This window comes from Rhinolophus ferrumequinum, chromosome 5, assembly GCF_004115265.2.
Source record: "Rhinolophus ferrumequinum isolate MPI-CBG mRhiFer1 chromosome 5, mRhiFer1_v1.p, whole genome shotgun sequence".
Lineage (NCBI taxonomy): Eukaryota > Metazoa > Chordata > Mammalia > Chiroptera > Rhinolophidae > Rhinolophus > Rhinolophus ferrumequinum.
The window spans coordinates 56,120,934-56,145,507 of record NC_046288.1 but is presented as its reverse complement, the minus strand read 5'-3'; the positions used below and the strand labels follow the sequence as shown (position 1 = coordinate 56,145,507).

Sequence of the window (24,574 nt, the reverse complement as noted above, 5' to 3'; positions counted from 1 at the left end):
ACTTGTAAGCCCAGTTGTACTTTTCTCCTGCTCCTCTTCCATTAATCCTTTTATATATGTGTAAATACACACACACACGCACACACACACACACATCTGTTGTTGTGTCACACAATGTGTTGGTCACTACGGATAACTGATGAGGAAAAAAGGTACAGAACTATGCTGTCTTATTCATAGATGGTTGATCTGTTGGAAAATAAACATTACGTCATAATATTGATTGTGCCCACCAAAATTTTGTATTATTACTTAATCTTAGAAGGCCCCATTTTATTAAGTGTTATAATCATAAATGGATGTTGTATCTTGTCAAATAATTAAAACACTTGATAAAATGAGTACAGAAGGAAAATAACCTTAACATAATAAAGGCCATATATGACAAACACTCAGCTAATATTATAATTAATGGTGAAAATCTGAAGACCTTCACTCTACTTTCAGGGATAAGACAGGGCTGTCCCTTATCACCACTACTATTCAACATAGTACTGGAAGTCCTAGCCAGAGCAATCAGGCAAGAGAAAAAAATAGAAGGCATCTGAATTGGGAAGGATGAAGTTAAATTGTCACTTTTTGCAGATGACATGATGCTATATATAGAAAACCCTAAAGACTCCATCAAAAAGCTATTAGAAACAATAAAATAATAACAGTAAATAAAATAATAACAGTAAAGTTGCCAGCTATAAAATCAATGTACAAAAACCCATTGCATTCCTATATACGAACAGTGAAATCTCAGAAAGAGAAATACAGCAATTCCTTTTAGAGTTGCAACAAAAAGAATAAGATACCTAGGAATACACTTAACCAAGGATGTGAAGGACCTATACACTGAAAACTATAAGACATTTTTAAAAGAAATTGAAGAAGACACAAAGAAATAGACATTCTGTGTTCATGGATTGGAAGAATCAACATAGCAAAAATGGTCATATTACCCAAAGCAATACACAGATGTAATGCAATCCCCGTCAAAATCCCAATGGCATTTTTTAAAGAAATAGAACAAAAAAATAATCAGATTTGTTCTGGGAACCACAAAAGGCCCTGAATAGCCAAAGCAATCCTAAGAAAAAAGAATAATGCTGGAGGTATCACACTCCCTGACATCAGCTTGTAATACAGAGCAACAATAATCAAAACAGCATTGTATTGGCAGGAAAACAGACATACAGACCAATGGAACAGAATTGAAAACCCAAAAATAAACCCATATAAATATGAACAGATAATTTTTGAAAAAGAAGCAAAAATCATACAATGGAGAAAAGACAGCCTCTTCAATAAATGGTGCTGGGAGAATTGGAAAACCACGTGTGAAAGAATGAAACCAGACTGGTATCTGTCACCATGTACCAAAGTTAACTCAAAATGGATCAAAGACCTAAACCTAAAACCTAAAACAAAAAACTGCATAGAAGAAAACATAGGTACTGAACTTATGGACCTTGGGTTCAAAGAAAATTTTTTGAATTTGACATCAAAGGCAAGGGAAGTAAAACCTGAAATAAATGAATGAACTAAAAAGCTTCTGCACAACAAAAGAAACCATCGACAAAACACAGAGGCAACCAACCGAATGGCAGAAAATTTTTGCAATTCATGCAACTCAATAACAAAAAAACCGAACAGTTCAATGAAAAAATTGGCAGAGGACCTGAATAGACATTTCTCCAAAGAGGACATACAGATGGCCAATAGACATATGAAAGATGTTCAACATCATTAATCATCCGAGAAATGCAAATAACCACAATGAGATATCACATCACACCGATTAGAATGGCTATCATCAACAAGACAAATAATAAGTGTTGGAGAGGCTGTGGAGAAAAAGGAACCCTCAGACACTGTTGGTGGGAATGCAGATTGGTTGTAGCCCCTATGGATGGCAGTGTGGAGGTTCCTCAAAAAATTAAGACTAGAATTACTGTCTGACCTAGCAATCCCTCTCCTAGGTATATACCCCCCAAAAAATCTGAAAACATTTATCTGTAAAGCTATATGTGCTCCGAGGTTCATTGCAGCCTTATGTATGGTGGCCAAGACATGTAAACAACCAAAATGTCCTTCAACAGATGATTGGTTAAAGAAGATGTGGTATGTATACACAATGGAATAGTACTATGCCATAAGAAAAGATGAAATAATGCCATTTGTGACAACATGGATGGATCTTGAGATTATTATGCTAAGTGAAATAAGTCAGACAGAAAAAGTCGAGAACCATGTGATTTCACTGATATGTGGGATATAAAACTGAAAGCAACAAAGGAACAAGACAAAGAAACAAAAACATATAGACACAGACAACAGTTTAGTGTTTACCAGAGGGTAAAGGCAGAGGGGGAATGGTAGGAGAGGGTAAAGGGGGTCAAATGTGTGGTGATGGAAGGATCACTGACTCTGGGTGGTGAACACACAATGTGATATATAGACGATGTATTTCAGAATTGTACACCTGAAACCTATGTAATTTTACTAACCATTGTCACCCCAATAAAATTTAGTTTTTAAAAAAATGCCCAGGATGATATAAAGAATCCCAAATTGATTTTCTGTTCTTTGTCCATAGTCATGATTCAGAACATTTCTGCTTTTCTCGAGTTTGTGAACTCAGTTTCACAGACCTTGTGTTGGACCCAGGCTGTCAAGACAGTCTGTCCCTAGCTCCCAATTTCCCTTCCCTTCAAAATTCTTTATATCTTCATCCAGACTTTTCCTTCTCCTAGCCTGTGTCAGAGAAACAATGAGTTCTTCTTTCCAAAGGTAAGCATTTCCATCTGTTTTTCTGCATGTGCATGGGAGAATCTGTACAGAAAAAAACAAGATGAGAAGAACTTGTTATTTAATGTATTGTTCTATTACACATTGATCCTATTATTCTATATGTTTGATAATTATGTCATTAATATAGAGTTTGAAAAGCTCTTCTAAAATATCGTTTGTACTGTATGTTAATATCTTTAGTGGGGTATATTATTTTGTTATTAAAATGTATTAATCAAATATAAAGTGGATTTGTTTTCTTTACTCAGAGAGACTGGTGGTGGTGGCCGAACACTGTGAACAGAGTCTAGAAGACTTACTTCGAGAAAGGAAACCCGTGAGGTACTGTGTTATATCAGGAAATTTAAATGAAAAGCAGAAATTGGCAAACAGAAAGGCATTTTAACTAGATACTATAGGCTTTTGGTTTCTTCTGTTACTCGTTTAATGATAAAATACAGGTGCAAATTTTCATTTTAGGAAATTTAATTCAAGCGCCTCGTAGAAATTCATCACTGACATTGTCAGCTTTTGTGAGTTAGGCATTCTCCAAAATACTAGACAAAAAAAAAATTCCTACAGAGGGTATATGCGAAAATTTGAAATCTTTTTAGTACTAAGCATTTCTCTAGCTGACATTAAGAGTATTTTCCTTAGAGGAGTACTTGGTAACTTATCACAAGATACTGGCATTCCCAGGGACACATTGAGCTGTGTTAAGTAAAGGCCATGTTGAAGACGAGCAAAAAATAATAAGCATGGCTTGGGGAGGGAGCTAATGATATAATTTAAATTCAGTTATTTTAATGACTCAGTAAATTAATTTTCTATTTTAGGCATTCTTGGCAATAAGAGCCTGTTTCTAAATTTTATTACAAATATTCCATTAAATGAGCTAGCTTCTTCACATATTTTCTGAAAATATCTTAAAATCATCAACAATATTTATTTAATGAATAAAGTACCAAACCAATGAAAACTGCTTTCCAGGAGGCTTTATATGATTATAAATATCAGTTCTGATTTAAAGAAATATTCCTGATGGTTAATACTTTTTAAACACTGCTGTATTCTAGGTGAAAGTAAATTTTTTCCATGGGAGAAAAAAAATGTGTATCTTACTAAATAGTAGTAATTTAATGGAAGCAAAACAAATAAATTGAATAAAAGTGCTTTCCTTGCAACTTTAAATGATTTGGCTTTAAGTAGTCTCTGAAATGAAAGATGCAGATATCAATTATACCATTGCCTTTTTTAGAAAAGTAATCTGACATAGGTAATAAAAGTGACTTTCTCTATATTTAGTGAGTTTTTATAATTGTAGTTTTTGCATGTCACAAATCTTTGATTTTATTTTTTTAAGAACATGTTACTCTTTGCTCACCAAATAAGTTTATACTTTATATGCCTCTGATGCTGTGAACAATTTTCGGTGAAAGCTAGGTGACCTTAAAATAGAAAAACAATTACAGCCATATCTTTATGGAAAAAAACACTTTATTTTAATTGAGCCAAGGTTAAGTTTGTATCAAGATTGGAAAACAGTTATAGCCACGGATTCATCTGGGAATTTTAACTGAGCCTAGATAAATTTGTAAAAAGATTTATAATTCAGTATGTATGATTAAAAAGCCACTGACTAATGAGACAGTTTGGACAATTCTCTTAATTGTTTTCCTTATCTGTAAAACAAGAAGTTTTACTCGATCTAGGTATCATTCTAAAGGAATTCTCAAGTTTATATTTTATTTAATATGCATTTTATCTGATAATATTATATTGATCAATTGCCTTTATAAGTATATATTTCTATGTTTCTTATACTAATATATAAACCTCCTACTACCCTTTAAATGGTAGATTTCTTAACAGAAGAACCCATGACAAATGGTAGTGAAAATCGCACTGCTCTAATATAAAAGGCTAACTTGTTACAAAAACATCTATTTTTATGATCCCACAATCTCACTCCTAGATAGAGGACCTGTTCAAATTTTGACCTCATTTGTCTCACTTTAGTCCCAGCCCTACCTTGGTATTTAACCAACAGAAAGGAAAAATACATGGGCACCAAAATATTTGCACAAGAATGTTTCCAGAAATATTATTCACAGTAGCTCCAAACTGGGAAGAACGCAGATGCCCCTCAGGGGGAGAATGGATGAACAGATCAGGGAATATAAATCAACAATACATGCACCACCATGACCAACCTTAAAAATATGCTGAGCAAAAGAAGCCAGGCACAAGGATTATAGTCATTTATGTGATGTTCTGGAACAATCCATGATGTTCTAGAACTCATCCATGATGGTAGATATAAAAACAGTGCTTGATTTGGGTTGGGGGGAGAGTAATACAAGAACTGATTCAAAATAGCTATGAGGGACCTGTATGAGGCAATGGGAATTTTTTACATCTTGATCAAGGTATTACTTACATGGTGCATGTTCTTGCAAAATTTGTCAAATCTCACTGAAATATACACTTAAAATGCATTTCTCCTATGTAAATTATACCTTCAGTTTTTAAAAAGCCTGTTGAGTTATTTACTTTGCTTGAGTTGTAAATCCCTTATGTGCCAGCAATATTATCGTGTTAATGAGGAAGCTTGATCAAGTGGCATATTTTGCATTTCTTTGTTTTCCTGTAAGAAGAAATAGTGTGAGTTAGTTATTGCTTCTTAACAAATCACCTCCACACTTAGTGGCTTAAAACAACAATAAGCATTTCCTCACAGATTTTCTGGTCAGGAACTCAGAAATGGCTTAGCTTCCTTGTTCTAGCTCAGGATCTAAGGATGCAGTCAATATGTCAGCTGAGGCTGTAGTCATATGAAAGCTTAACTGAGTGCTGTTTCTAAGATAGCTCAGCCATGTGATACCAGTTGTTGACAGGAGGCTTTAGTTCCTCCCTGCCTGAGCGCCTTCCCACAGGCCTTTTGGCCATCCTCACAGCCTGGTGGTTGGCTTCTTAGAGTGAAAAGAAAGCAAGGTGGAAGCTGCAATGCATTCTGTGACCTAGCCTCAGGAACCACACAGTGTTCATGCAGTATCCTACTGGATACAGGCCAGGCATTAACTCCATTCAGTGTGGGAGGGGACTACACAAGAATGTGAACCCCAGGAATCAGGGGTCTCTGGGGACCATTAGAGGCTGGCTACCACCGGTCTTAGAGATCATACACGTACTTAAAAAAACTAGGAGTGAGATGCTAAGCCAACATTAACACTAGCTGAAAAAATAATTACTAATTTTTCTTATTGTAAGAAATAAGTTCTTAAAATTATTTAGTATTCATTTAAGGTATTTGGGGCAGAAGAAAGGAAGAAGAGAGAGAGGGTAGATCATTAAGGGGATACCCACAAATATTAGAGGTGAAGTAGGCCCGTCATAGACATAGCTGTGCTGCTATTGGAATTGCTGTACATTTTAACTATTGATGTTACACACGGTCTTATGTTCCAGCCATTCCCAAGGACTCTAAGCTACAACTAGAGCAGTTTTCTGGTCCTCAGGGTGGTCTAACTGTAGGATTTCTTTCTGATCTCAACATTTCCTCTCTGCCCGTATATGCCCCTCCTTTACTTTCTAAAAGAACTGAAGTAGGAACGAAGCTGCTAACTCCGAAGACAAATTCCAATTTTCATCATTTTACCTCAACTCTAGCATTTTATTTTTTCAACTTTCAATCGTACTGTATAAGAATACAGTTGATACTGCTTTGCCAATAAGACTAAATCCATTATCTCATGAAATGTTTTATTTTTCTGTGCTCATCATCATCCTTCATCTGTGTTTTAGAGATGATAAGTCTCACAGCAGTGAAACACCAATAGTCTTACTAGTGTAAAGGTGTAAAGAAGCCACCCGTCTTCAAAGCCTTTGTATATGTCTTCATGGGGATAAAATGTTATAGATGGAAGCATATTCTTTGAGCAGGCAGATGAACACGAATGGGAATAAATGTAAATTTCATGTTTTCTTTTATGCCATTTACATTTTCTAATAGTCTTTCATTTATTTAAAATAGAACATACAGTAGTTTTTATGAGTCTTTGTCCCGTATAGTATGTATTTCATATATATATACACATATGTTTTCAATTAGGATATATAAGAATTTTTGTGATTAAATTCTATTTTTTCATCATTCTGGTAATAGACTAAAATTCAATATTTTCCTCGTTTGTTTTAGAATATAACATTCAGCACTTACTGTCTTTAGTAGAAATGAATCTGTCAGGTTCGGTTCCAAGTTGTTACCTGATCCATCCATCCACATTAGCTTTGTGGAAAACTATTTGAATTTCCACGTGTTTGGATTACATTGATCTCCAGTAACAGAGCAAGTTTCATGTGCAGAGTTGATGTGCTGCAATTTTAATTAATTCTATAACCTGTTTATGGAAAGTGAGATGTTCTTATGGCTTATAAATCAGTTATTTCCCCTACTGCCAAAAGTAAGCACCCTACACCTGTAAGAAATGCCAATGCAAGGTAAACAGAAAATCTATATAGATAGGGTTGCAATTTGAGATCCATGATTTTTACTTGTGCATCTGTTTCTAACTGTTGTAAAACTGTAAGTTGCTAGTTGTCTGGTAGTTATTTGCAGTTAGTTGTTTGAACTTAAAACATCATTAGAGGTGTAATCTTTCTGGGTTTATTTTGAAGAAAGGTTTAAATCTTTTGTAAAATTGGTTTGATGGGGAGTACAGGAACAAAAACTAGAAATTCAGTGGACTCTTCTATCAGTTTACTCACTAACTTTTTTTCATAACAAATGTAATATCATTGAAGTAAGTAATATTGTACTAAAACATAGTTATTTGTATTTTAAATATATTATAGCTTAAGACTATCATGCATCATGAAGTTTCAGATCCTACTAGAAAAGTTCCAGATCCTGCTAGAAAATTTCTCTTTTTATAATTTTAATGGCCATAAAACCCTTTCGAGAGTTCATGTTATCCAAATAAAATAATAGTTTTGTATTATGGATGACCTGGAGGTATTACTGAGTCTTTTATAAAGTAATGTTATTCGTATGGATAGTTTGCTAACCTGTCTGAAAGAGAAAGCTTCTCACCAACTTTTTTCTTTTTTTTTTTTGAGCCTATTCAAGCCTGAATATGAGTTAGGTTTTGGAGAATGCTTTTCTCCTTTTAGTGGCTTTTATATGCTACTTGTGCCAGAGTTCGATCTTGCCAATATTTCTCTCCAGTTTCAGTTGAATGATCAAAATCATTTGTTGGAAACGAAGAGGCATGGAATTCAATTAACTCCTATAACCAGTAGGTTTTAAGAAAATAGAGTGTTTAGAAGATTTGTTTGAAGTCATCTCATATTCGGTGCCTGTGGATCTGCTTAATTGCTACCCTAGAGCCAGGTTCAAGATGCTGAAAAGTGGAGAAATTTAAATCTCAACTCCTTTCTGAAACATTTTCCAGAGAACGTTAAAAAAGAGATTCACCTTCATCACTGCTATTAAAGTAAGCATGAGGAAATCGTTTGCCTTTTAAGTCTAGGTGCTATTTGGAAATTACTTTCCTTTTGTGTTAGTGTTATTCAGAGCATGTACTTTTGCTTAATCTGTGAAAGTGCCAGCAAGTGTGGTTCATGGACAGATATTCAGCAGAACTTTGGCACATGCAGTAAAGTTTCTTCATTGTCCTTAAATTTGCAAGTGAAGATTGGGTGAGTAGTGCAGGCATGTTTCTTTAATAAAATGTAGTTTGTCACATGTTTTTAGGGTTATAGTTTTGAAAATTTACCAGAGAACGATCAGCAATGCAAGATTATACATGGAGACTTTGATGGAAAGCAGGCTATGTCTGCAGCTGTTCACTAGCTTGATGGAAAACAGGATCTGACTTAACTCGGATGAGTAAGTTTTATTTGCCCCTATTAAAAGATTGCCTACTCACTGAATTAGGTATTCCCAAGAATTTTGAACACATTGTCGCATACAGTACAGAGCAGGATAATGAGCCACAGGTCATAGTCATCAGAAAGGCACAGTAGTATTCTTATTTTAGATTAATCATCTGACAGTGGAAGTTGAGGCACTCTTGCATTTTCTGCCTTCAAGGACCCTAGTTCAAAGTGTATACGAAATGATTACAGTGTAGTCAGGTAACTTAGAGATTTACATAGCTGATGTATATTTTACTTGTTTTGTTAAAGATGGAAAATAACACCAAAAGATGCTCTTCACTCACTCTTGGAATTTTGCAGATATCTTTTGCTTTCTCCCTCTCCTATATCCTATATCCTGTTAGTTGTCAAGTATCATTAACACAGCCTTGGTGATACTTCTGGCATCTCTTGCTGTCCTCTACATTCTTTAGTTCAGGCCTTCATCAACAAACACCTTGACTATTGCATGGCAACAGCATTCTCCTAACTGGTCTTCCTGCCTTTAGTCTTTCCATATTCCAATCACTCCTACTTTCTGCTACTATATAAATATTTTTAAAAATCAGTCCATTCCTTGCTCAAAAGCATTTGGTGGCTCTCCATTTTTGGTGTGTGGAGGAATGCATTTTGTAAGCATAAGATATGACTTCAATCTAACTCTCTAAATTATTTCCAAATAGTGTCTACATTGTACAAGTAGTTTTTATTGTTACCAATATATAGTCGAGGAGATTGAGTGTCCAAGAACTGAAATATCCCAAGAAGACTGGGCTTTTTGCCCCAAGTCTATCTCCATTCTTTGGCACAAGGTATAGCACTTCTTCAAGTAAGTTTCTTACCTCTGTGTCCCTCTATACCAGGTGTGTCCAAATTTTTTTCAACGTTTTTCACCAAGGGCCATATGCGGTAAAATACACAAACAGCCGGGCCACTCACTCGAGGTGAAGTACGTATTGCCTCACCTGGTTTATTTAAGTAAACTAAATGTATTTTTGGAATTTGCTGCGGGCCAATTAACAATGGATTGTGGGCCGCAGTTGGCCCATGGACCGCAGTTTGGACACCCCTGCTCTATACGATACCACTGACCCAAAGCAAAAACTGTATTTTTCTTCTCCAAATTCCTTCATTATATTGTATCTCTCTAGTTGCAAGTTACCTTCCCCTTCTAGCTTGTAATTGTTTGTCTGCAATTATAAAATTAAGGAAGCTATGGTTTCCTTTCCCTAATTAACCATACTTTTTTCATATGTAGGCTGTAATTTTTCATTTTTCTATCTCCTAAAGTTGTAAGCATAAGAGTTTGCATGTAGTTACTGTGTTGTAAGTGAACTATTGAATGAAATAATTGTTTTTAGCGTAGTCATGCGATTTGAATTTTATTTCCCTTTTATTTTCCTTTTAAAGCATGTGCCATAATTTTATTTCCCAGACAAATAAGTTTTGGTGAAAGTATGATGGCAAATGTCTTCATAATTTGTTAATTATTTTCTTGGAAATATTTTCTTTAATAGAATGATTAGAAGAAACAAATTTTTGACTTCATTCTCATGGCTCTGGGGAAGAACCCACTTCTAAGCTCGTTTGGGTTTTGGGCAGAATTCAGTTCCTTGCACCTGCAGGACTGAGGTCCCTATTTCCTTGATTGCCGTCCATCAGGGCTGCTGTCAGTTCCTAGAAGGCTATCTGCGTCTCCAGAGCCAGCAGTGGAGAATCTCCCTCACATCACATCCCCCTCAGACCAGGAATCTCTCATTTCCACTGTCGAGACCCAGATTTCAGGGACTCATGTTGATAAGGCCAGGCCCCCCCAGACAACCTCCCTGTTGTAAAGTAACAGTGCCATATAACATAACGTGATCATGGGAGTAAAACCGTCATATTCTTAGTCTTGGGGATTATGCAAGGTATACGTCAGGGAGCAAAGATCTTGGGAACCATCTTAGAATTCTGCCTACCAGTTTGGTTGCTAAAAATTTAGGAAAAGTTTTTAGTCTGTAACAAGTGTGATATTTGCTGTTCTTGTTTGTATTAGTAAGTGATTGTGGCTGAGATGGTGGGAACTGTAGTGTGTCGGGGTCACTAAAACCACTTCCAGCTTCAGTGATTCACTAGAAGCACTCATAGGACTCAGAAGTCATTGTACAAGTGGTTACATTATACTCATTGTATTATAGCAGAAGGGTACAAAGCAAACTCAACAAAAGGAAAACAGTGGGGCACTGAAGGGAGAAAAGCAGGCACAAGCTTTTCCAGCGTCCCCTCCCAGGAGAGTTGCAGAGGATGTACTTAATTCCTCCAGCAACTAATTGTGACGACATGTGTGAAGGGTGATCTACTAGAGAAACTCATCTGAGCCTGGGAGTCAAGGGTTTTTGCTGAGGGCTGGTGACAAAGGCACATAGTGCTTGTGTGACTGCAATTACTGATGCTCCAGACCACCCAGAAAGAAAGCAAGTGTTGAACATATCTCATTGTTTGCATAAACTATCTAGACAGGCCAGAGCGGTTTCAGGTTTCAAATGAGCAAAACCTTCTTATCAGGACATTCCAAGAGCATGATTTCCAGGAGCCCACAAAGGACCAGTCAGGACAATAGGCACTGTTGGGGAATGAGCAAGGTTTGAAACTCATGAGATTCCTTTTTGAGGAGGTATTAAAGTAGATTTTATAGCCACTTCTAGCAATTCATGAATCATGTTCTGATGCCACAAATTTAGCAGTTTAAAGCAACACAAATTTATTATCTGATAGTTCTGTAGGACAGAGGTCTATTGGGCTTGGCTGGTTTCTCTGCTTTAGGTTTAACAAAGCCAAAATCAAGATGTGAGCATTTCCTCTGGATACAGCAGGGAGAACCTATCTCCAGGCTCACTCTGGTTGGTCGAATTTAGTTCTATGAGATTATAGGACTGAAATACCCATTTCTTAGCTGGCTGTTGGCCAGGAGTGGTTCTTAGCTTCTACAGGCCACCAGCATTCCCTGGCTCCTGGACCCTCATCTTCATCTTTAAAGCTGCTAGCAGGAGGTCCAGTCTGTCTGATGCTTTGAATCTCTGAGCTCTCCTGCCCTTTCTTCTGTCACTCTCTGACTAATCCTTCTGCTTTGCTCTTCTATATTAAGGGCACATGTAATTACATTGAGCCCACCTGTAAAATTCAGGGTAATCTCCCTATTTTAAGGTTAGCTTACTAGCAACCTAATTCCATCTGCAGATTCCCTTCATAGCAGTGCACAGGCTAGTGATTGATTGAACCACCCAGGTGACTGGAATCTTGGGAGGGCAGCTTTAGAATTCTGTCTACCACATTCTTTATACAGGCAAGTACTCAAGTCTTTTCTCGTCACTTAAATCTAAATTTCAAATTATTAATTATACCTCAGTTTCTAAAAAGAGTAATAATTAATTGAGCAACGTGAATCCTTTCAACAATTGTAAGTACAGAGGATGCCAAAAAAATGTATACACATTTTAAGAAAGGAAAAGAAATCTGTATTAAAATTTTAATAATATATACCGATAACAGAAGATGAATACAAGTCACGTGTATGCTTTTTTTTTTTGGCAACCCCAGTATGTTTAGCTTCTGTATTCATAAATTTTTCTGAGTCATTCAAATTGCCAGGTATCTTCAGAAAAGAAAATCAAAATGTAATAAAATTTAAACTCAAACTTTATTGTATGCTATTTTCCAGAATAATTAGCAAGAGTAAAGTAAACTCTGTGTTTATTAAAATAAAATCCTCATTGGAGAGAGGGAAATACTTCAGTGTCCATGTACAAAAAAAGATGATCAGAGAACTTGTATATATGTTGATGTAAAAGGCTGACTACCTGTTATTTTCCAGTAGAGACATGTTTTTTTAGCCAAATGCATCCTCAATTGAAAATTTTAGTGAAATATTAGATGCACTATATTTAGAGATGGGGATGGCTAGGGTGAGGAAGAAAAACAGATTGGATTTGGGATAGGGAATATATGTAATATGTATAATTTGATGAATTTTGGCAAATGTGTATACCTGTATAATACAAACACACATAAAAAATAGGTCACAACCATTATCCTAGGTATTTCCCTCACGCCTCTTCTCAGTAAACCTTTATCCTTCACCCTACTCGCAACTCCCAGAAGTAACCACTTTTCTTATTTTTTCACCTTAGATTAGTATAGCTTATTCTAGCACTTTATAGATTTAGAATTATACAGTATATATTGTTTTGTGTAGGACGTCTTTCAATCACCCTAATGTTTCTAGAAATCATTCATGTGATTTTGTGCATTATATAGCTCATTTCTTTTTATTGCTGAAGTGTGTTTCATTTTATGAATGTACCAGTTTTTTTAGCAATTTTCTGTTTATGAACATCTGGGACATTTCCAGGATTTGAGCTATTATAATTCAAGTTCTGGTAAGTCTTTTTTTGTGTGTGTGGGCAAAATGTTTTCGTATCCCTGGGAAAATATGTAGCAGAATTGATAGCTTTTAGGGTAGGTATATGATTAATATTAAAAACCACCAGCCCTTTTTTCTAAGTATTGTACCTTTCACCTTACTACTAACAATGTGTGAGAGCTCTACTTCCTGAATTTTCTCACCAGCCGTTGACGTTTTCATTCTTTTAGCCACTGTAGTGACAATATATGAGGTGTAATCAAACACTATCATGAATGTTTAAATTTAAAAAAATTATTAGAGTAAAAGACACATTGCCATTAATCCCCCTCAGAATACTCCCCCTCGCTTCAAACACCCTTATCCCATTGTTCTTACCACTTTCTGAAGCAGTTCTGGAAGTCCTCTGTCATGAGTGTCTTTATGAGCATTTAAGAAATGATGTGCGTAGGAAATGGCCTGAGAAATGGGCAAACGGTTTCATCCTCCATCATGACAATTCTTGTCACACTTCGCTTCTGGTATGGCAATTTCTGTCAAATAAAACCATTAGAGTGTGTCCTCATCCACTTTATTCACCAGATGGCACCATGTGATTTCTGGCTCTTCCCCGAAGTCAAAATGACCATGAAAGGTAAACATTTTGAATTGATTCAGGATATCGAGGCAGCCATGACAGAACAACTACCATGTTTCCCCGAAAATAAGACCTAGCCGGACAATCAGCTCTAATGTGTCTTTTGGAGCAAAAATTAATATAAGACCCGGTCTTATTTTACTATAATATAAGACCGGGTCTTATATAATATAGTATAACATAACATAACATAACATAACATACACTATAATACTGAGTCGTATTAATTTTTGCTCCAGAAGACGCATTAGAGCTGATTATCCGGCTAGGTCTTATTTTCAGGGAAACAGAGTAGACATTCATGAAAGAGGACTTCCAGAAATGCTTCAGAAAGTGGCAAGAATGATGACATAAGTGTGTTCGGAAAGAGGGGGAGTATTTTGAGGGAGATAAATGGCAATGTGTCTTTTACTGTAAAACTTTTTATTTAAACATTCATTATATTTTTTTTATCACACCTTGTAGTAATATCTCATTGTAAATTTGATTTGTATTTCCATGATGACTAAAGATGTTAAGTGCTCAGTAGTTATTGGCCATTCATTTCATGACATACATATCTGTTCAATTTTTTGGTCCCATTTTTAAGTGGGTTATTTTTTTTATGATTGATTTATAGGCATTTTTGTATATTCTCTATATCCTCCATACACATACTTTGCTAGATCTATTTTACAAATATTTTCTGCCAATCTGGCTTGTCTATTCATTTTTTAAGGTGTATCTTGATGAGCAGAAGTTATTATTTATGATGAAGTTTAATATATCAGTTTTTTATGGTTATTGCTTTTTGCATTATTTCTGAGAAACTATTGCCTCCTCCCAAGACATGAAGATATTCTTACATGTTTTTTCCTAGTCTTATATTTTATATTGGATCTTTGATCTCCTTCAATTTAATATTTGTATGTGGTGCTCGTGTTCAGTTTTTGCCATATGGCTATATAGTTGTTCCAGCTTTCTTTGTTTAAAGGACTTTTCCTTTTCTCATTGGATTGCTTTGGTGCTTTTATTGAACATTTTAATGGCCACGTACGTGTAGGTCTGTTTCTTGCCTTCTGTTTTGTTTCACGTATCTATTTTCTTTATGCCAGTGCCACACTGTCTTAATTACTCTAGCTTTATTGTAAATCTTGAAGTCAGGAAATACAAGTTTTCCAGTGTTGCTATTTTGTTTGAAGATTGCTTTAGCTATCCTTGGTTGTTTGCATCTACACATAAATTTTATAATAAGCTTCTCAGTTTCTAAAAATAGTTGTTGGTATTCTGATTGGGATTGCATTGCATCTATGAGTCAATTTGGGAATAACTGACATCTTAACAATATTGAGTCTTGCAATAAATGGACATGTTTCTCTTCAAATTTTTAAGTCTTTATAAATTCCTCTCAGCAATATTTTATAGTTTACAATGTAAAGTTCTTGCTTTTGTTAAGTTTATTCCTGAGTATCCTATGTTTTGATACAATTGTAGATAAAATTGTGTTTTATTTTCTATTTGCGGCTAGTATATAAAAATGCAAGCAGCATAGGCATATAGAACATAAGAATACCAGCATGAAATAGGTCAAGAAAAAGAAATAAGGCATAAAGACTATAAGAAGGAAGAGAGGAAGGAGGAAGAAGAAGAGGAGAAAGAATAAGAAGAGGAGGAATGGAAAGGAGGAGAAGGAGTTGCAAACCTGTTTCTATTCAATGATGATATGGTTGTTTATGTAGAAAATCCTAAGGAATCTAAAAGAATAAGTGAGTTTAGCAAGGTCACAGAAAAAAAGGTCAATATAAAAATATCAGCAATAAAATATTAGCATGTGTTGCTTATTTAGCAGTGAATCATCCAAACTGCTTACCATCTTTTTTCTTAAGTGTATTAGATTAAATCTCCCTCTTGGAAGGTCAGGTGATCCAATGAGGCAGAAAATGACCATATAATATAGTCTTTGAATAATATTAAGGTCTAGAATGGATTCACCAGCTTATAGTCCCTAAGACTTAGATGTGAAACTGTTTTAGGTAGACAAGGTATCAGAAATCACCAAATTGGGGTCTTATGCTACAGAAAAGGTGTATCTGTCTAGTGGTCATCTCAGATAAGATAGCTGGAAAACTAACATAGCCAGTGTTTTCAAGGATGATAAGTACTTCTTTAATGTTTTGATCAAAGACAGATATTTTTGACTGGAGGGTGATCCTGTCTCTGCATGGATATAGATAGGCTGCAGCCATATTGCTGGCAAAGGTCAAAACTTTTTCGAAAGAGCAAGACTGTATCTCATCAGTTGCCTGAACTACTACTTGATTTGAGCCCCATTGGAAAGCAAAGTAAAACATGGGAAAAATTATCTTTGTTTGAAAACATAGTTGAGAGTGGAACTTGTCAACTGTCCTTCTCAATCATAGACTAAGCCAAATGTGTCCTCCACAAAATTTTAAAATTTGAGAAGTCTGCTGTGTGAACTTGTCAAAATAGCAAAACTATCCCCCCGGTACCTAAATGAGTTAACTTGTCAAAAGGTGTTCTTTACAATTATTTGTCTGGTTGTCACTGTGCTATCCAAAATGATTTTGGTTTTGGCAAAATTAAGGGTTAGAAGTTCTTTCAAACTTGAAGCTATTTCTGGATGGAAGGTCACGTCATCAGTAAGTAAAAGGACCTCTCTCTGCAATGTCAGAAAGGATATATCTAGTTCACTTATAAAAGCATTCAAGCTAAGAAGGGAGGACTACTGCTGGTTTTTTGTGTCTTCTTCTCAAAGCAGTTATTTGTCCTGACAGAGAGGCCCATTTTTGCTTATTATTAATCTATGATAATATTTCCTTAAAGGCTTTTTGAGGAATATTAAAAAGCCTTGAGGTAATACTTACATTGTATAGTTTAGCACATAAGTAATTATTATCTGCAGTGTCATAAGCAGGTGACACATCAAAAATACTGTCAAAAGATTTGTTAACAGAACTGGACTAACTTTAACAGAAACTAATCAAGACAACGGTCAGTGGTATGGTAGTTAGACCCGTAACTTTTCCTCTTCTCTTCTTAAATGTTAGCCTTTAAAACTATGTTTATAATTAATTGGCCAATTTTTGTTAAGCTCTCTTTTATCTAAATGAGTTCTCCCTACATATTTTAATAGGATTTACTACACATTTGGTAATAAGTGAGGAAATGATATATAAGGAGTTAAGTTAAAGACATTAGCCACAATTTTAAGAGTTTTGACACATTCTTTAAGTGGGACACTTTTAAATTTAAAACATGTAATCATATCATTCTTAAACAGAAGGGAAAGAGAAAAGGAGGGGACACAGTATTTATTAAACACATACTATGTTCTAGTTATTTGGCACATGGTTTTCATGCGTAACTTTAAGGTTTGTGGGCCTAGTTAATGAGTGCTCTCAGGTTTCCAGAACATGAAATGTCTTCGAATGTCAGGAGCCATGGCCAAGGTATAGCATAGACAGTGAAGCGTGCCTCTGAGGACCTCTTCTCACTGTGGCCTTTGAGCACCACTACTCCAGAGCCTGCCTTTGTGGTTGGTGCCCTTCAAAAAGTAGATAGTCTTTTGAGAGGATGAGCTGCTTTAAATTTCCAAGTTCAATGAGTCCTGTCATTAATTATCAGACTACCTTGCTGGCTTTGTGAGGATTTCTTTGTTTTCTGGCATCTTGATCAAACTAGAAACCAGAGAACCCAGGCCTTTCATTTTGGCAGACAAGGAAACAAGGAAAACTGGTTTCATTATGACCAAAATCTATTGTTATACTTATGGCAGAGTGGGTTCTCTTGTAAGATAATTGGAGTGGGGGAATGAAAACTGCATATAGTACACAAAAATATACTTGGGATTCATGAGTTCATATTCCATCTTGGCCATTTCAGACACCTATTCCAATTATTTATGCAAACACAATGTTTAAATTAGAAATGATTTCTTTAAATTATACAGGACCTCAAAGGGGAAGGACTGAAAAAAATAATGATGATGACAACAATATAATTGCCAAAATGTTGGGCAATAATTTTGTGCTAAGCATTCTACAATAATTACCGTATTCAGCAGTGTATAATGCGCTCCCGTGTATAATGCGCACCCACATTTTTCACCCAAACTTTCAGGGAAAAAAATCTTGTTTTAATTCTTTAATTCAAATTTTTTAATTTCTTTATATGTAGGTATTTTTTTATTATAAAGGAATCCTAGCATTTATTTTTTAGCATATTATTGTACAAGAAATTTTATGTAACAAATAATTACAAAACACAAGAACAGATGCAAGGTACAAGAAATTTTATGTACCGGTAATAAATTTACGACATTTCTGCATCATAGAAAGCCAAGAACACTTCATCGTTGCAAGTTTGTGGTAAGTTCAACAAAACTGATTATCGTATTCCAGGGTATTATTTTGCATCCGGATACCATTATTGATTTCTAGAGTTACACTTTTAACTCATAAGCATAAATAAAAGAATTAAAAACATATAGATACGGAATTAGTACTACCCATGTATAATGTGTATCCTTATTTTTTCCTCACAAATTTGGGCAAAATGTGCATTATAAATGCAAAATACGGTATTTTTTTCCTAATACGAGCTCTATGATATAGTTTACTCCTATTACTTCCATTTGATGTGAGAGGAATCTTAGGCTCCTATGAGGAATCTAAGAAGTTAAGTAATTTTTCCCTGGTCATACAACTACTAAGTTGTAAGAGTTCCAGATTCTCCTCTAATGATGGCAAAATATTTTGCAGCCATAACAACTATAACTTCCTATCCTCAGTGTTCCAGAAAGGAGCAAGCCATTTTTATTGGTTGCTATGTAAGTCCTAAGATTTTCAATCAGACTAGTTTAAGAACAATTACTAAAGGCAGCAGAAAGTGGTTGACAAAAGCCTGAGTCATATTTCCATTCCTAAAGTCAGAACATATGAGCTGACGTGTATAGGAGAGAGATGGAAAACCTGAAATGTAAAATTAAGTTATCATTGGAAGAGGGGAGCATGGATGTCAGGGAGGGAAACAACAAATGTCTACTGCATTTTAAAGATCTGGTAACTGAGGCTTAGAACATTTACTTTATCATTACTTGTCACAGTGCTATAGCTGGAGCTCATGCCATCTCTTTTGACTTCACCATCCATGCAGTTAAACACTGAGAGGCAGTATGGTGTAGAGGTTAAGGACATGGTCTCTACGACCAATTGGCTGAGTTTGAATCTCAGCTCTTCCATTTACTCACTTGGGTAAATTACTTAACCCCTCTGTGCTTCAGTTTCTCACTTTCTGGGATAGTGGGGAGAATTAATAAACTAATAGATGTGAATTACTTATAAGAGCACTTGGTTAGTACAAGTTATCCAAGTGTTCACTGTTAGTAGCAGTAGTGTTAATAGTGTTATTATAACTACTATATTGGTTATTGGATATTATTATCAATAAGCATTGTCTGTGGAACAGTTACAGCCTTTTTATGATGACCAATTGCGACTTAAATTATAACTAATTGATTCAAGGGTCATTCCATACTTTTTCATTGAGTACATAGTATATGTTCCAGACTCCGGGCTAGGTATTACTGAATCTGGAGATGAAAATGTAAAGTTCCATAAGAAAAGAGGAAATAGTGCCGTTTGTGACAACATGGATGGATCTTGAGATTTTTATGCTAAGTGGAATAAGTCAGACAGAAAAACTCGAAAATCGTATGAGTTCACTGACATGTGGGATATAAAGCTGAAAACAACAAAGGAGCAAGACAAACAAACAGAAACTCATAAGCACAGGCGGTATAGCATTTTTAAATAAGTGCATATGAGAAGTACATACAAGTTATCTTGGTAGACAGAGTATATCATAGCCAGGAGAATCCAGTCAAGTTTTACGAAAGAAATAATGCTTGTGTTGAATCTTAAAAGATGGCTAAGTGTCAACCAAGTGAACCAGATAGAAGGGCAGAGAAAACAGCATGTGTAAAAAGTCATTGATATGCAAACATATAAATAAAGCAGAGGCAGAGTGTTCATGGGAGGAAAGGTAGAGGAAGTGAACTTGGAAAGCTAAGTTTAAAGACGTGCATCAGAGAGCAATGAGAGTACTCTTCCTATTTTTCTTAATAAAATGGTTTGGAAAGGTAGGAGTGGGGCACTCTTGTTTAAGATGATGAGTCTTGAATATAGGTTACTATTTCAGACAGTGACTTAGGATGAAAAAGTAATGGTCCTGTGCAGAATGACTGATACCCTACTTAGGAGTTCCTCCGCGATTACCTTGAAGAGAGAGTGAGGGATTTTCTCTGCTCTCGTCAGCTAAATCAATGAAAGTTTTAGCTCTCTTCTACAGCAGTCTGGTTCGTGCATTTGACTTAAGCATGCTATTAGTATCTAGCTGTGCTATCTCTGTTTATATGTTCGTTTATTCACTAGCTAGACATTTTGTCATTGTTGGTCTTGTTTTTCTTAGGTGATAGGCCACAAAAAAAGCAACTGTATCTGTTTTTTACAGCATTTACCTGAGTGTCACATCTGCATTCAAAGTGCTTCAAAATCACCACAGTAATGAGTGGACATTCCCAAATCTGCCACATATCTTTTAGACAAAGACCAGATCCTGATTTTCATGTTGTAATGTCCTTCTTTATTAGTATATGTCCACAAATTTTCATTTGTTTTCCCATCATGACAGTTTTAAGAATATGAGACTCCTCAAAATTCAGGACTTTGTATTCTTTATTTCCTTGTGAATTTTAATTTAAATGTGCCCACAGCTTTTCTGGTAAAATACTGTACTGTGTTTAGCTATTAAAAGTCTGAAGGCGAAAATGTCCTTTAACAAATTATGGCATCCATTCAGTGAAATATTGCTCGGCACCAAAAAAAAAACACAAACAACTCGTAATGTAGGCAACAACATGGATGAATCTAAAGAACGTCGAGTAACAAAAGCTAGACACAAAATAATGCTGTATCATTCCATTTATTCGAAATTCTTGAAAAGACAGATTTAATCTGTAGTGATAAAAAACAGATCAATGATTGCTTAAAGCCATCGGTAGGATATGGGGATTGGCTGGGAAGAGAAGATTATTTAAATAGAACCGTTTTGAGATGATGGAAATGTTTTCTGTTTCTTTATCATAGCAGTGCTTATACTGATGTATACAATTGTCAAAACTTAGTACATGTAAAATGAGTGTATGTTTTGTACATAATGTATACTAACTAAAGATAATTTAAAGAAAATATGAAGGAAGAATTGCTCTGTCATAATCATGTCATGATGATGAAAAACTAACCACCTTGATGTCATGCGCATTTTTATAACTAACTATACTAGTTTCTTATGGCAGCTACAACACATTACCACAAATTGAGTGGCTTTAAATGACTGAAATGTATTCCCTCACAGTTCTGTAGACCAGAAGTCAGAAATCAGAAATTGGCAAGGCCCACTTCCCTGGGAGGCTCCTGGGAGGAATTCTTCCTTACATTTTTCAGTTTTTGGTGGCTGTCAGCATTCCTTGGCTTCCTTGTCTTGGGGCCACACCACTCCACTCTCTGCCTCCATCTTTATATCTTCTCCTCTGTGTGTATTTTTTCCTCTGTGCGTCTCTCTCTTGTAAGGCCACTTGCCATTGGAATTTGTGCCTGCCTGGATAATCCATGATAATCTCCTGATAGGCAAGGACTCTTTTTCCAAATAAGGTAATATTCACAGGTTCTAAGGATGAGGATATGGACATATTTTGGGGAGGGGACACCATTTTAGATTATATCAACTAATGCTATTATTCATTAATATAGTTTTGTGTGACTTCATAAAAGATTACTGTCCTTCAAATTATAAACAGTATTCTGGGATCATTATGGGATTCTATGGGTAAAAGTTTTTTCTTACTTTCTTCTATAGCTTGGTGAAATGACTGATCTTCCTTGAATCATAGTCTTAAAACCTTTGACTCTAGTTGAAGATTAGGAGAAATAGAACCGTCTCATTCTGGTGATCTGGCTTTGGAAAAAAGTGACTATGTAGTTAAGTAAGCAAAACTCCCAAGTTCTACGTTAAGTTTGGGGACAAAACCCCAGCTAATAAAGTGATCAATTTTCCCTTATTCTGCCTTCTCTACAGATGTCTCATAGGAACTTTCAAGGTCAATAAAATTAGTTAAGAACAACATTTGAATATTTTTGGATTCTTTGATTGATACGTGATCGCTGCGTTACCCCAACTTTTGATAAACAGAATAGAAAGTATAAGTAGAGAATTTTCATCAGTCATATTTCTTATAATTTGCTTAATACAGATTAACACATTATTGAACTGTACATTTCCATTTGACAAACTTTTGGTTGCACTATGTCACGCAAACACTGTACTAAACAAGTAAATAAAATACAGGCTCTCTCCCATTCAGCATTTGTTGTGATGGGTTGGGGGTAGAGTGACAGATAGCCTAAAACATTATAAAGTGCTGGTCCACTCAACAAAATGTAAATTGCTCTCAAATCAAAATTCTGAGTAGTAATAGAAATGTGTTCATTCTTTGTTCATATAGTAATATGTAAATACATTTAATTAAAAAAAAAAAAACTTTGGCATGAGTTAGGGTACAGATCCAACCAAATATGAGCCATCATAGTTTCTGTTTTAGAGAAAAGTGATAGCCAAATGCTGCCAGAACATGGGAAGTGGGACTTACTACCCAGTGCGTTTGCACTGCCAGTGTCAGTAACTATGGTGAAAAATGGTTTTGGAGTTTCTGTGCCAGGATACTAAAGCTGCTTGGGAAAAGAAAACGTTGATCAGGCAGAAATACACAGCTTACCCCAGGATCCTCTAATTCTACTTAGCAAGTGGTGATTTTATTCTCACAGAGACTAAAAACAGAAGGATGAAAGGGTATCCTTTCCAGGGTTGGTTCCTGCCTTGTGCCCTGAGCTACTGGGATAGGCTCCTGCCACCTCTGACCCTTAACTGGAATAAGTGGGTTGGAAATAATTAGCTTACTTGCTTTTATTAATCTTTCTTAAATGGATTTATAGCTCACATTTATTCAATTTTTTTAAATTACTTTCAGGTGTACAAGACAATGTAACAAACATTTACACTCCTCACAAAGTGCTAACTCCCCTCCCCCAATCTATTACCCCTCTGATGTTTAATATTAGAAGTGTTTTGGGTCTTTACTTAGAAGTTTGCTGATGTTTTCATGGCCAGAAATATGCTGTAGGAAATAACTCTTGTTTATATCAAGTAGCCTGTGGTAAAATTGGTTTTGTTACATCGTTTTGCTTTAAGTCACAGTTTCCAAGAACCTATTGATGTTAAGTGAGGACTTACTCTATTGTACAGTTTATTAAAAGACCTTGGTTTTTTTGAGGGTGGGGCTTGGACTTTTTGTTTGATTGTTATTTTGCTTTTAAGATGATTAGAATTCTGTGCACTACAAATAACTCATTGATCTCCATTTAGCCCCATTTGGTGTTATGTTTCCCACTCTATAAATTTGAAAACTGAGGTGGGATGAAGTTGGAATATTCTCTAAGCATAGCAAATCTGTGACAGAGTCTCCTGGCTTTATGTCTGAACCTCAAAGCACTAGACTATGCTTTCTTTCCATATGTATTGTGATTTATCAAGTTAATTTTTTGCTGAGAAAGGAAAGTTATCTAGTATTCAAGTTGGGAAGTTAATTACCTAATTTATTTGTATTCCATTGAGAATTAGCCACATTACACATTTATAGCTTTCAACATTGGTTATTTTGTAGTGAGAATTGAATCGTAAAATATACCGAGTTCCACAAGTTACAGATAGCTGCACTGAATTTTTTTTCTTTAGACCTATTGCAAAATAATCTTTAGGTAAGCAGTTAATGAGTGCAACTTATATTTCAAAACATCTGAATCTGAGGCAAATAAATTCTTAAATTTAGCATGGATGGGTGTACTTACAGGCTAAAACATGTGTGCCCGGTAGTGAAATGAATTATGTTTCCTTTTTGAAATCTGAAATCTTTCTTGTTTTTCTTTTCCTTTAGAAAAAATGGCTCTGTTAAATATTATGATATTTTAATAAATGATAATATTTAATAAATGAGAAGTGGCTAATTAAGAGTCTCAAAGCTATTAGTGCATCACTGAAAATACCCATCTCCAAATTTTGGAATGAAAGAATCATTAAAAGTTATGTGCTAGTTGAGCCCTTTTGTCTTGAAGTTATAGAGGAGATTTTAGGTTAAAGATAAGACAGTTACACAGTTGTATTATTATCTGAATATTAATCTTTTTTTTTCCTCTCCGTTTCTTAAATCACACAGTAGCTAACTATATTTTGTCTGTATTTCTTCTCCCTTAACATTTTAACTCAGGCTGATACCAAGCAAGAAAAGTTTTAAACCAAAAGGAAAATTTCTGTGGGAGTGATCATGTTTTATAAGGTGAAAGAACATCTTGAACTCATAGAATCCAGAACTGTGTTTCCTCCCTTGGTTTGCTGACACTGTGGGTATTTTGGCTTGTGGAGTGGCCCTTAGAAATATCATGGATTATAGATCAGAGGAAATAGCATGTGTGGTTTTAGTTACCACCTATATGTGAATGACTTCCAAATCAATCTTAGCAACCCTGACCTCTCATTCTCTTTCTTGGCTTCTATATCTTACAATCTGAATAACATCTCTTCTTGGAAACATTGCAAATCCTAAAAAAGAATTGATGTCTTCAGGATGATAGGAATTCTCATTATTTTGTTAACATCTTTCTTGAGGTACAATACCAGAAAACTGCAAATATTTAATGTATACATAATTTGATGAGTTTGGACATGTGCAT

General features: G+C 35.3%; 1 protein-coding gene across 1 annotated transcript in view; it reads left to right on the top strand.

Moving 5' to 3' along the window:
* The window catches only part of TBCK (TBC1 domain containing kinase), a 187,794-nt gene that overhangs the window by 14,913 nt on the left and 148,307 nt on the right, over positions 1-24,574 (top strand). The window contains exon 3 of the mRNA XM_033105921.1: positions 3,048-3,120. Within this exon, the coding sequence (XP_032961812.1) occupies positions 3,048-3,120 (73 nt within the window). The remainder of the gene's footprint in view (positions 1-3,047; positions 3,121-24,574) is intronic.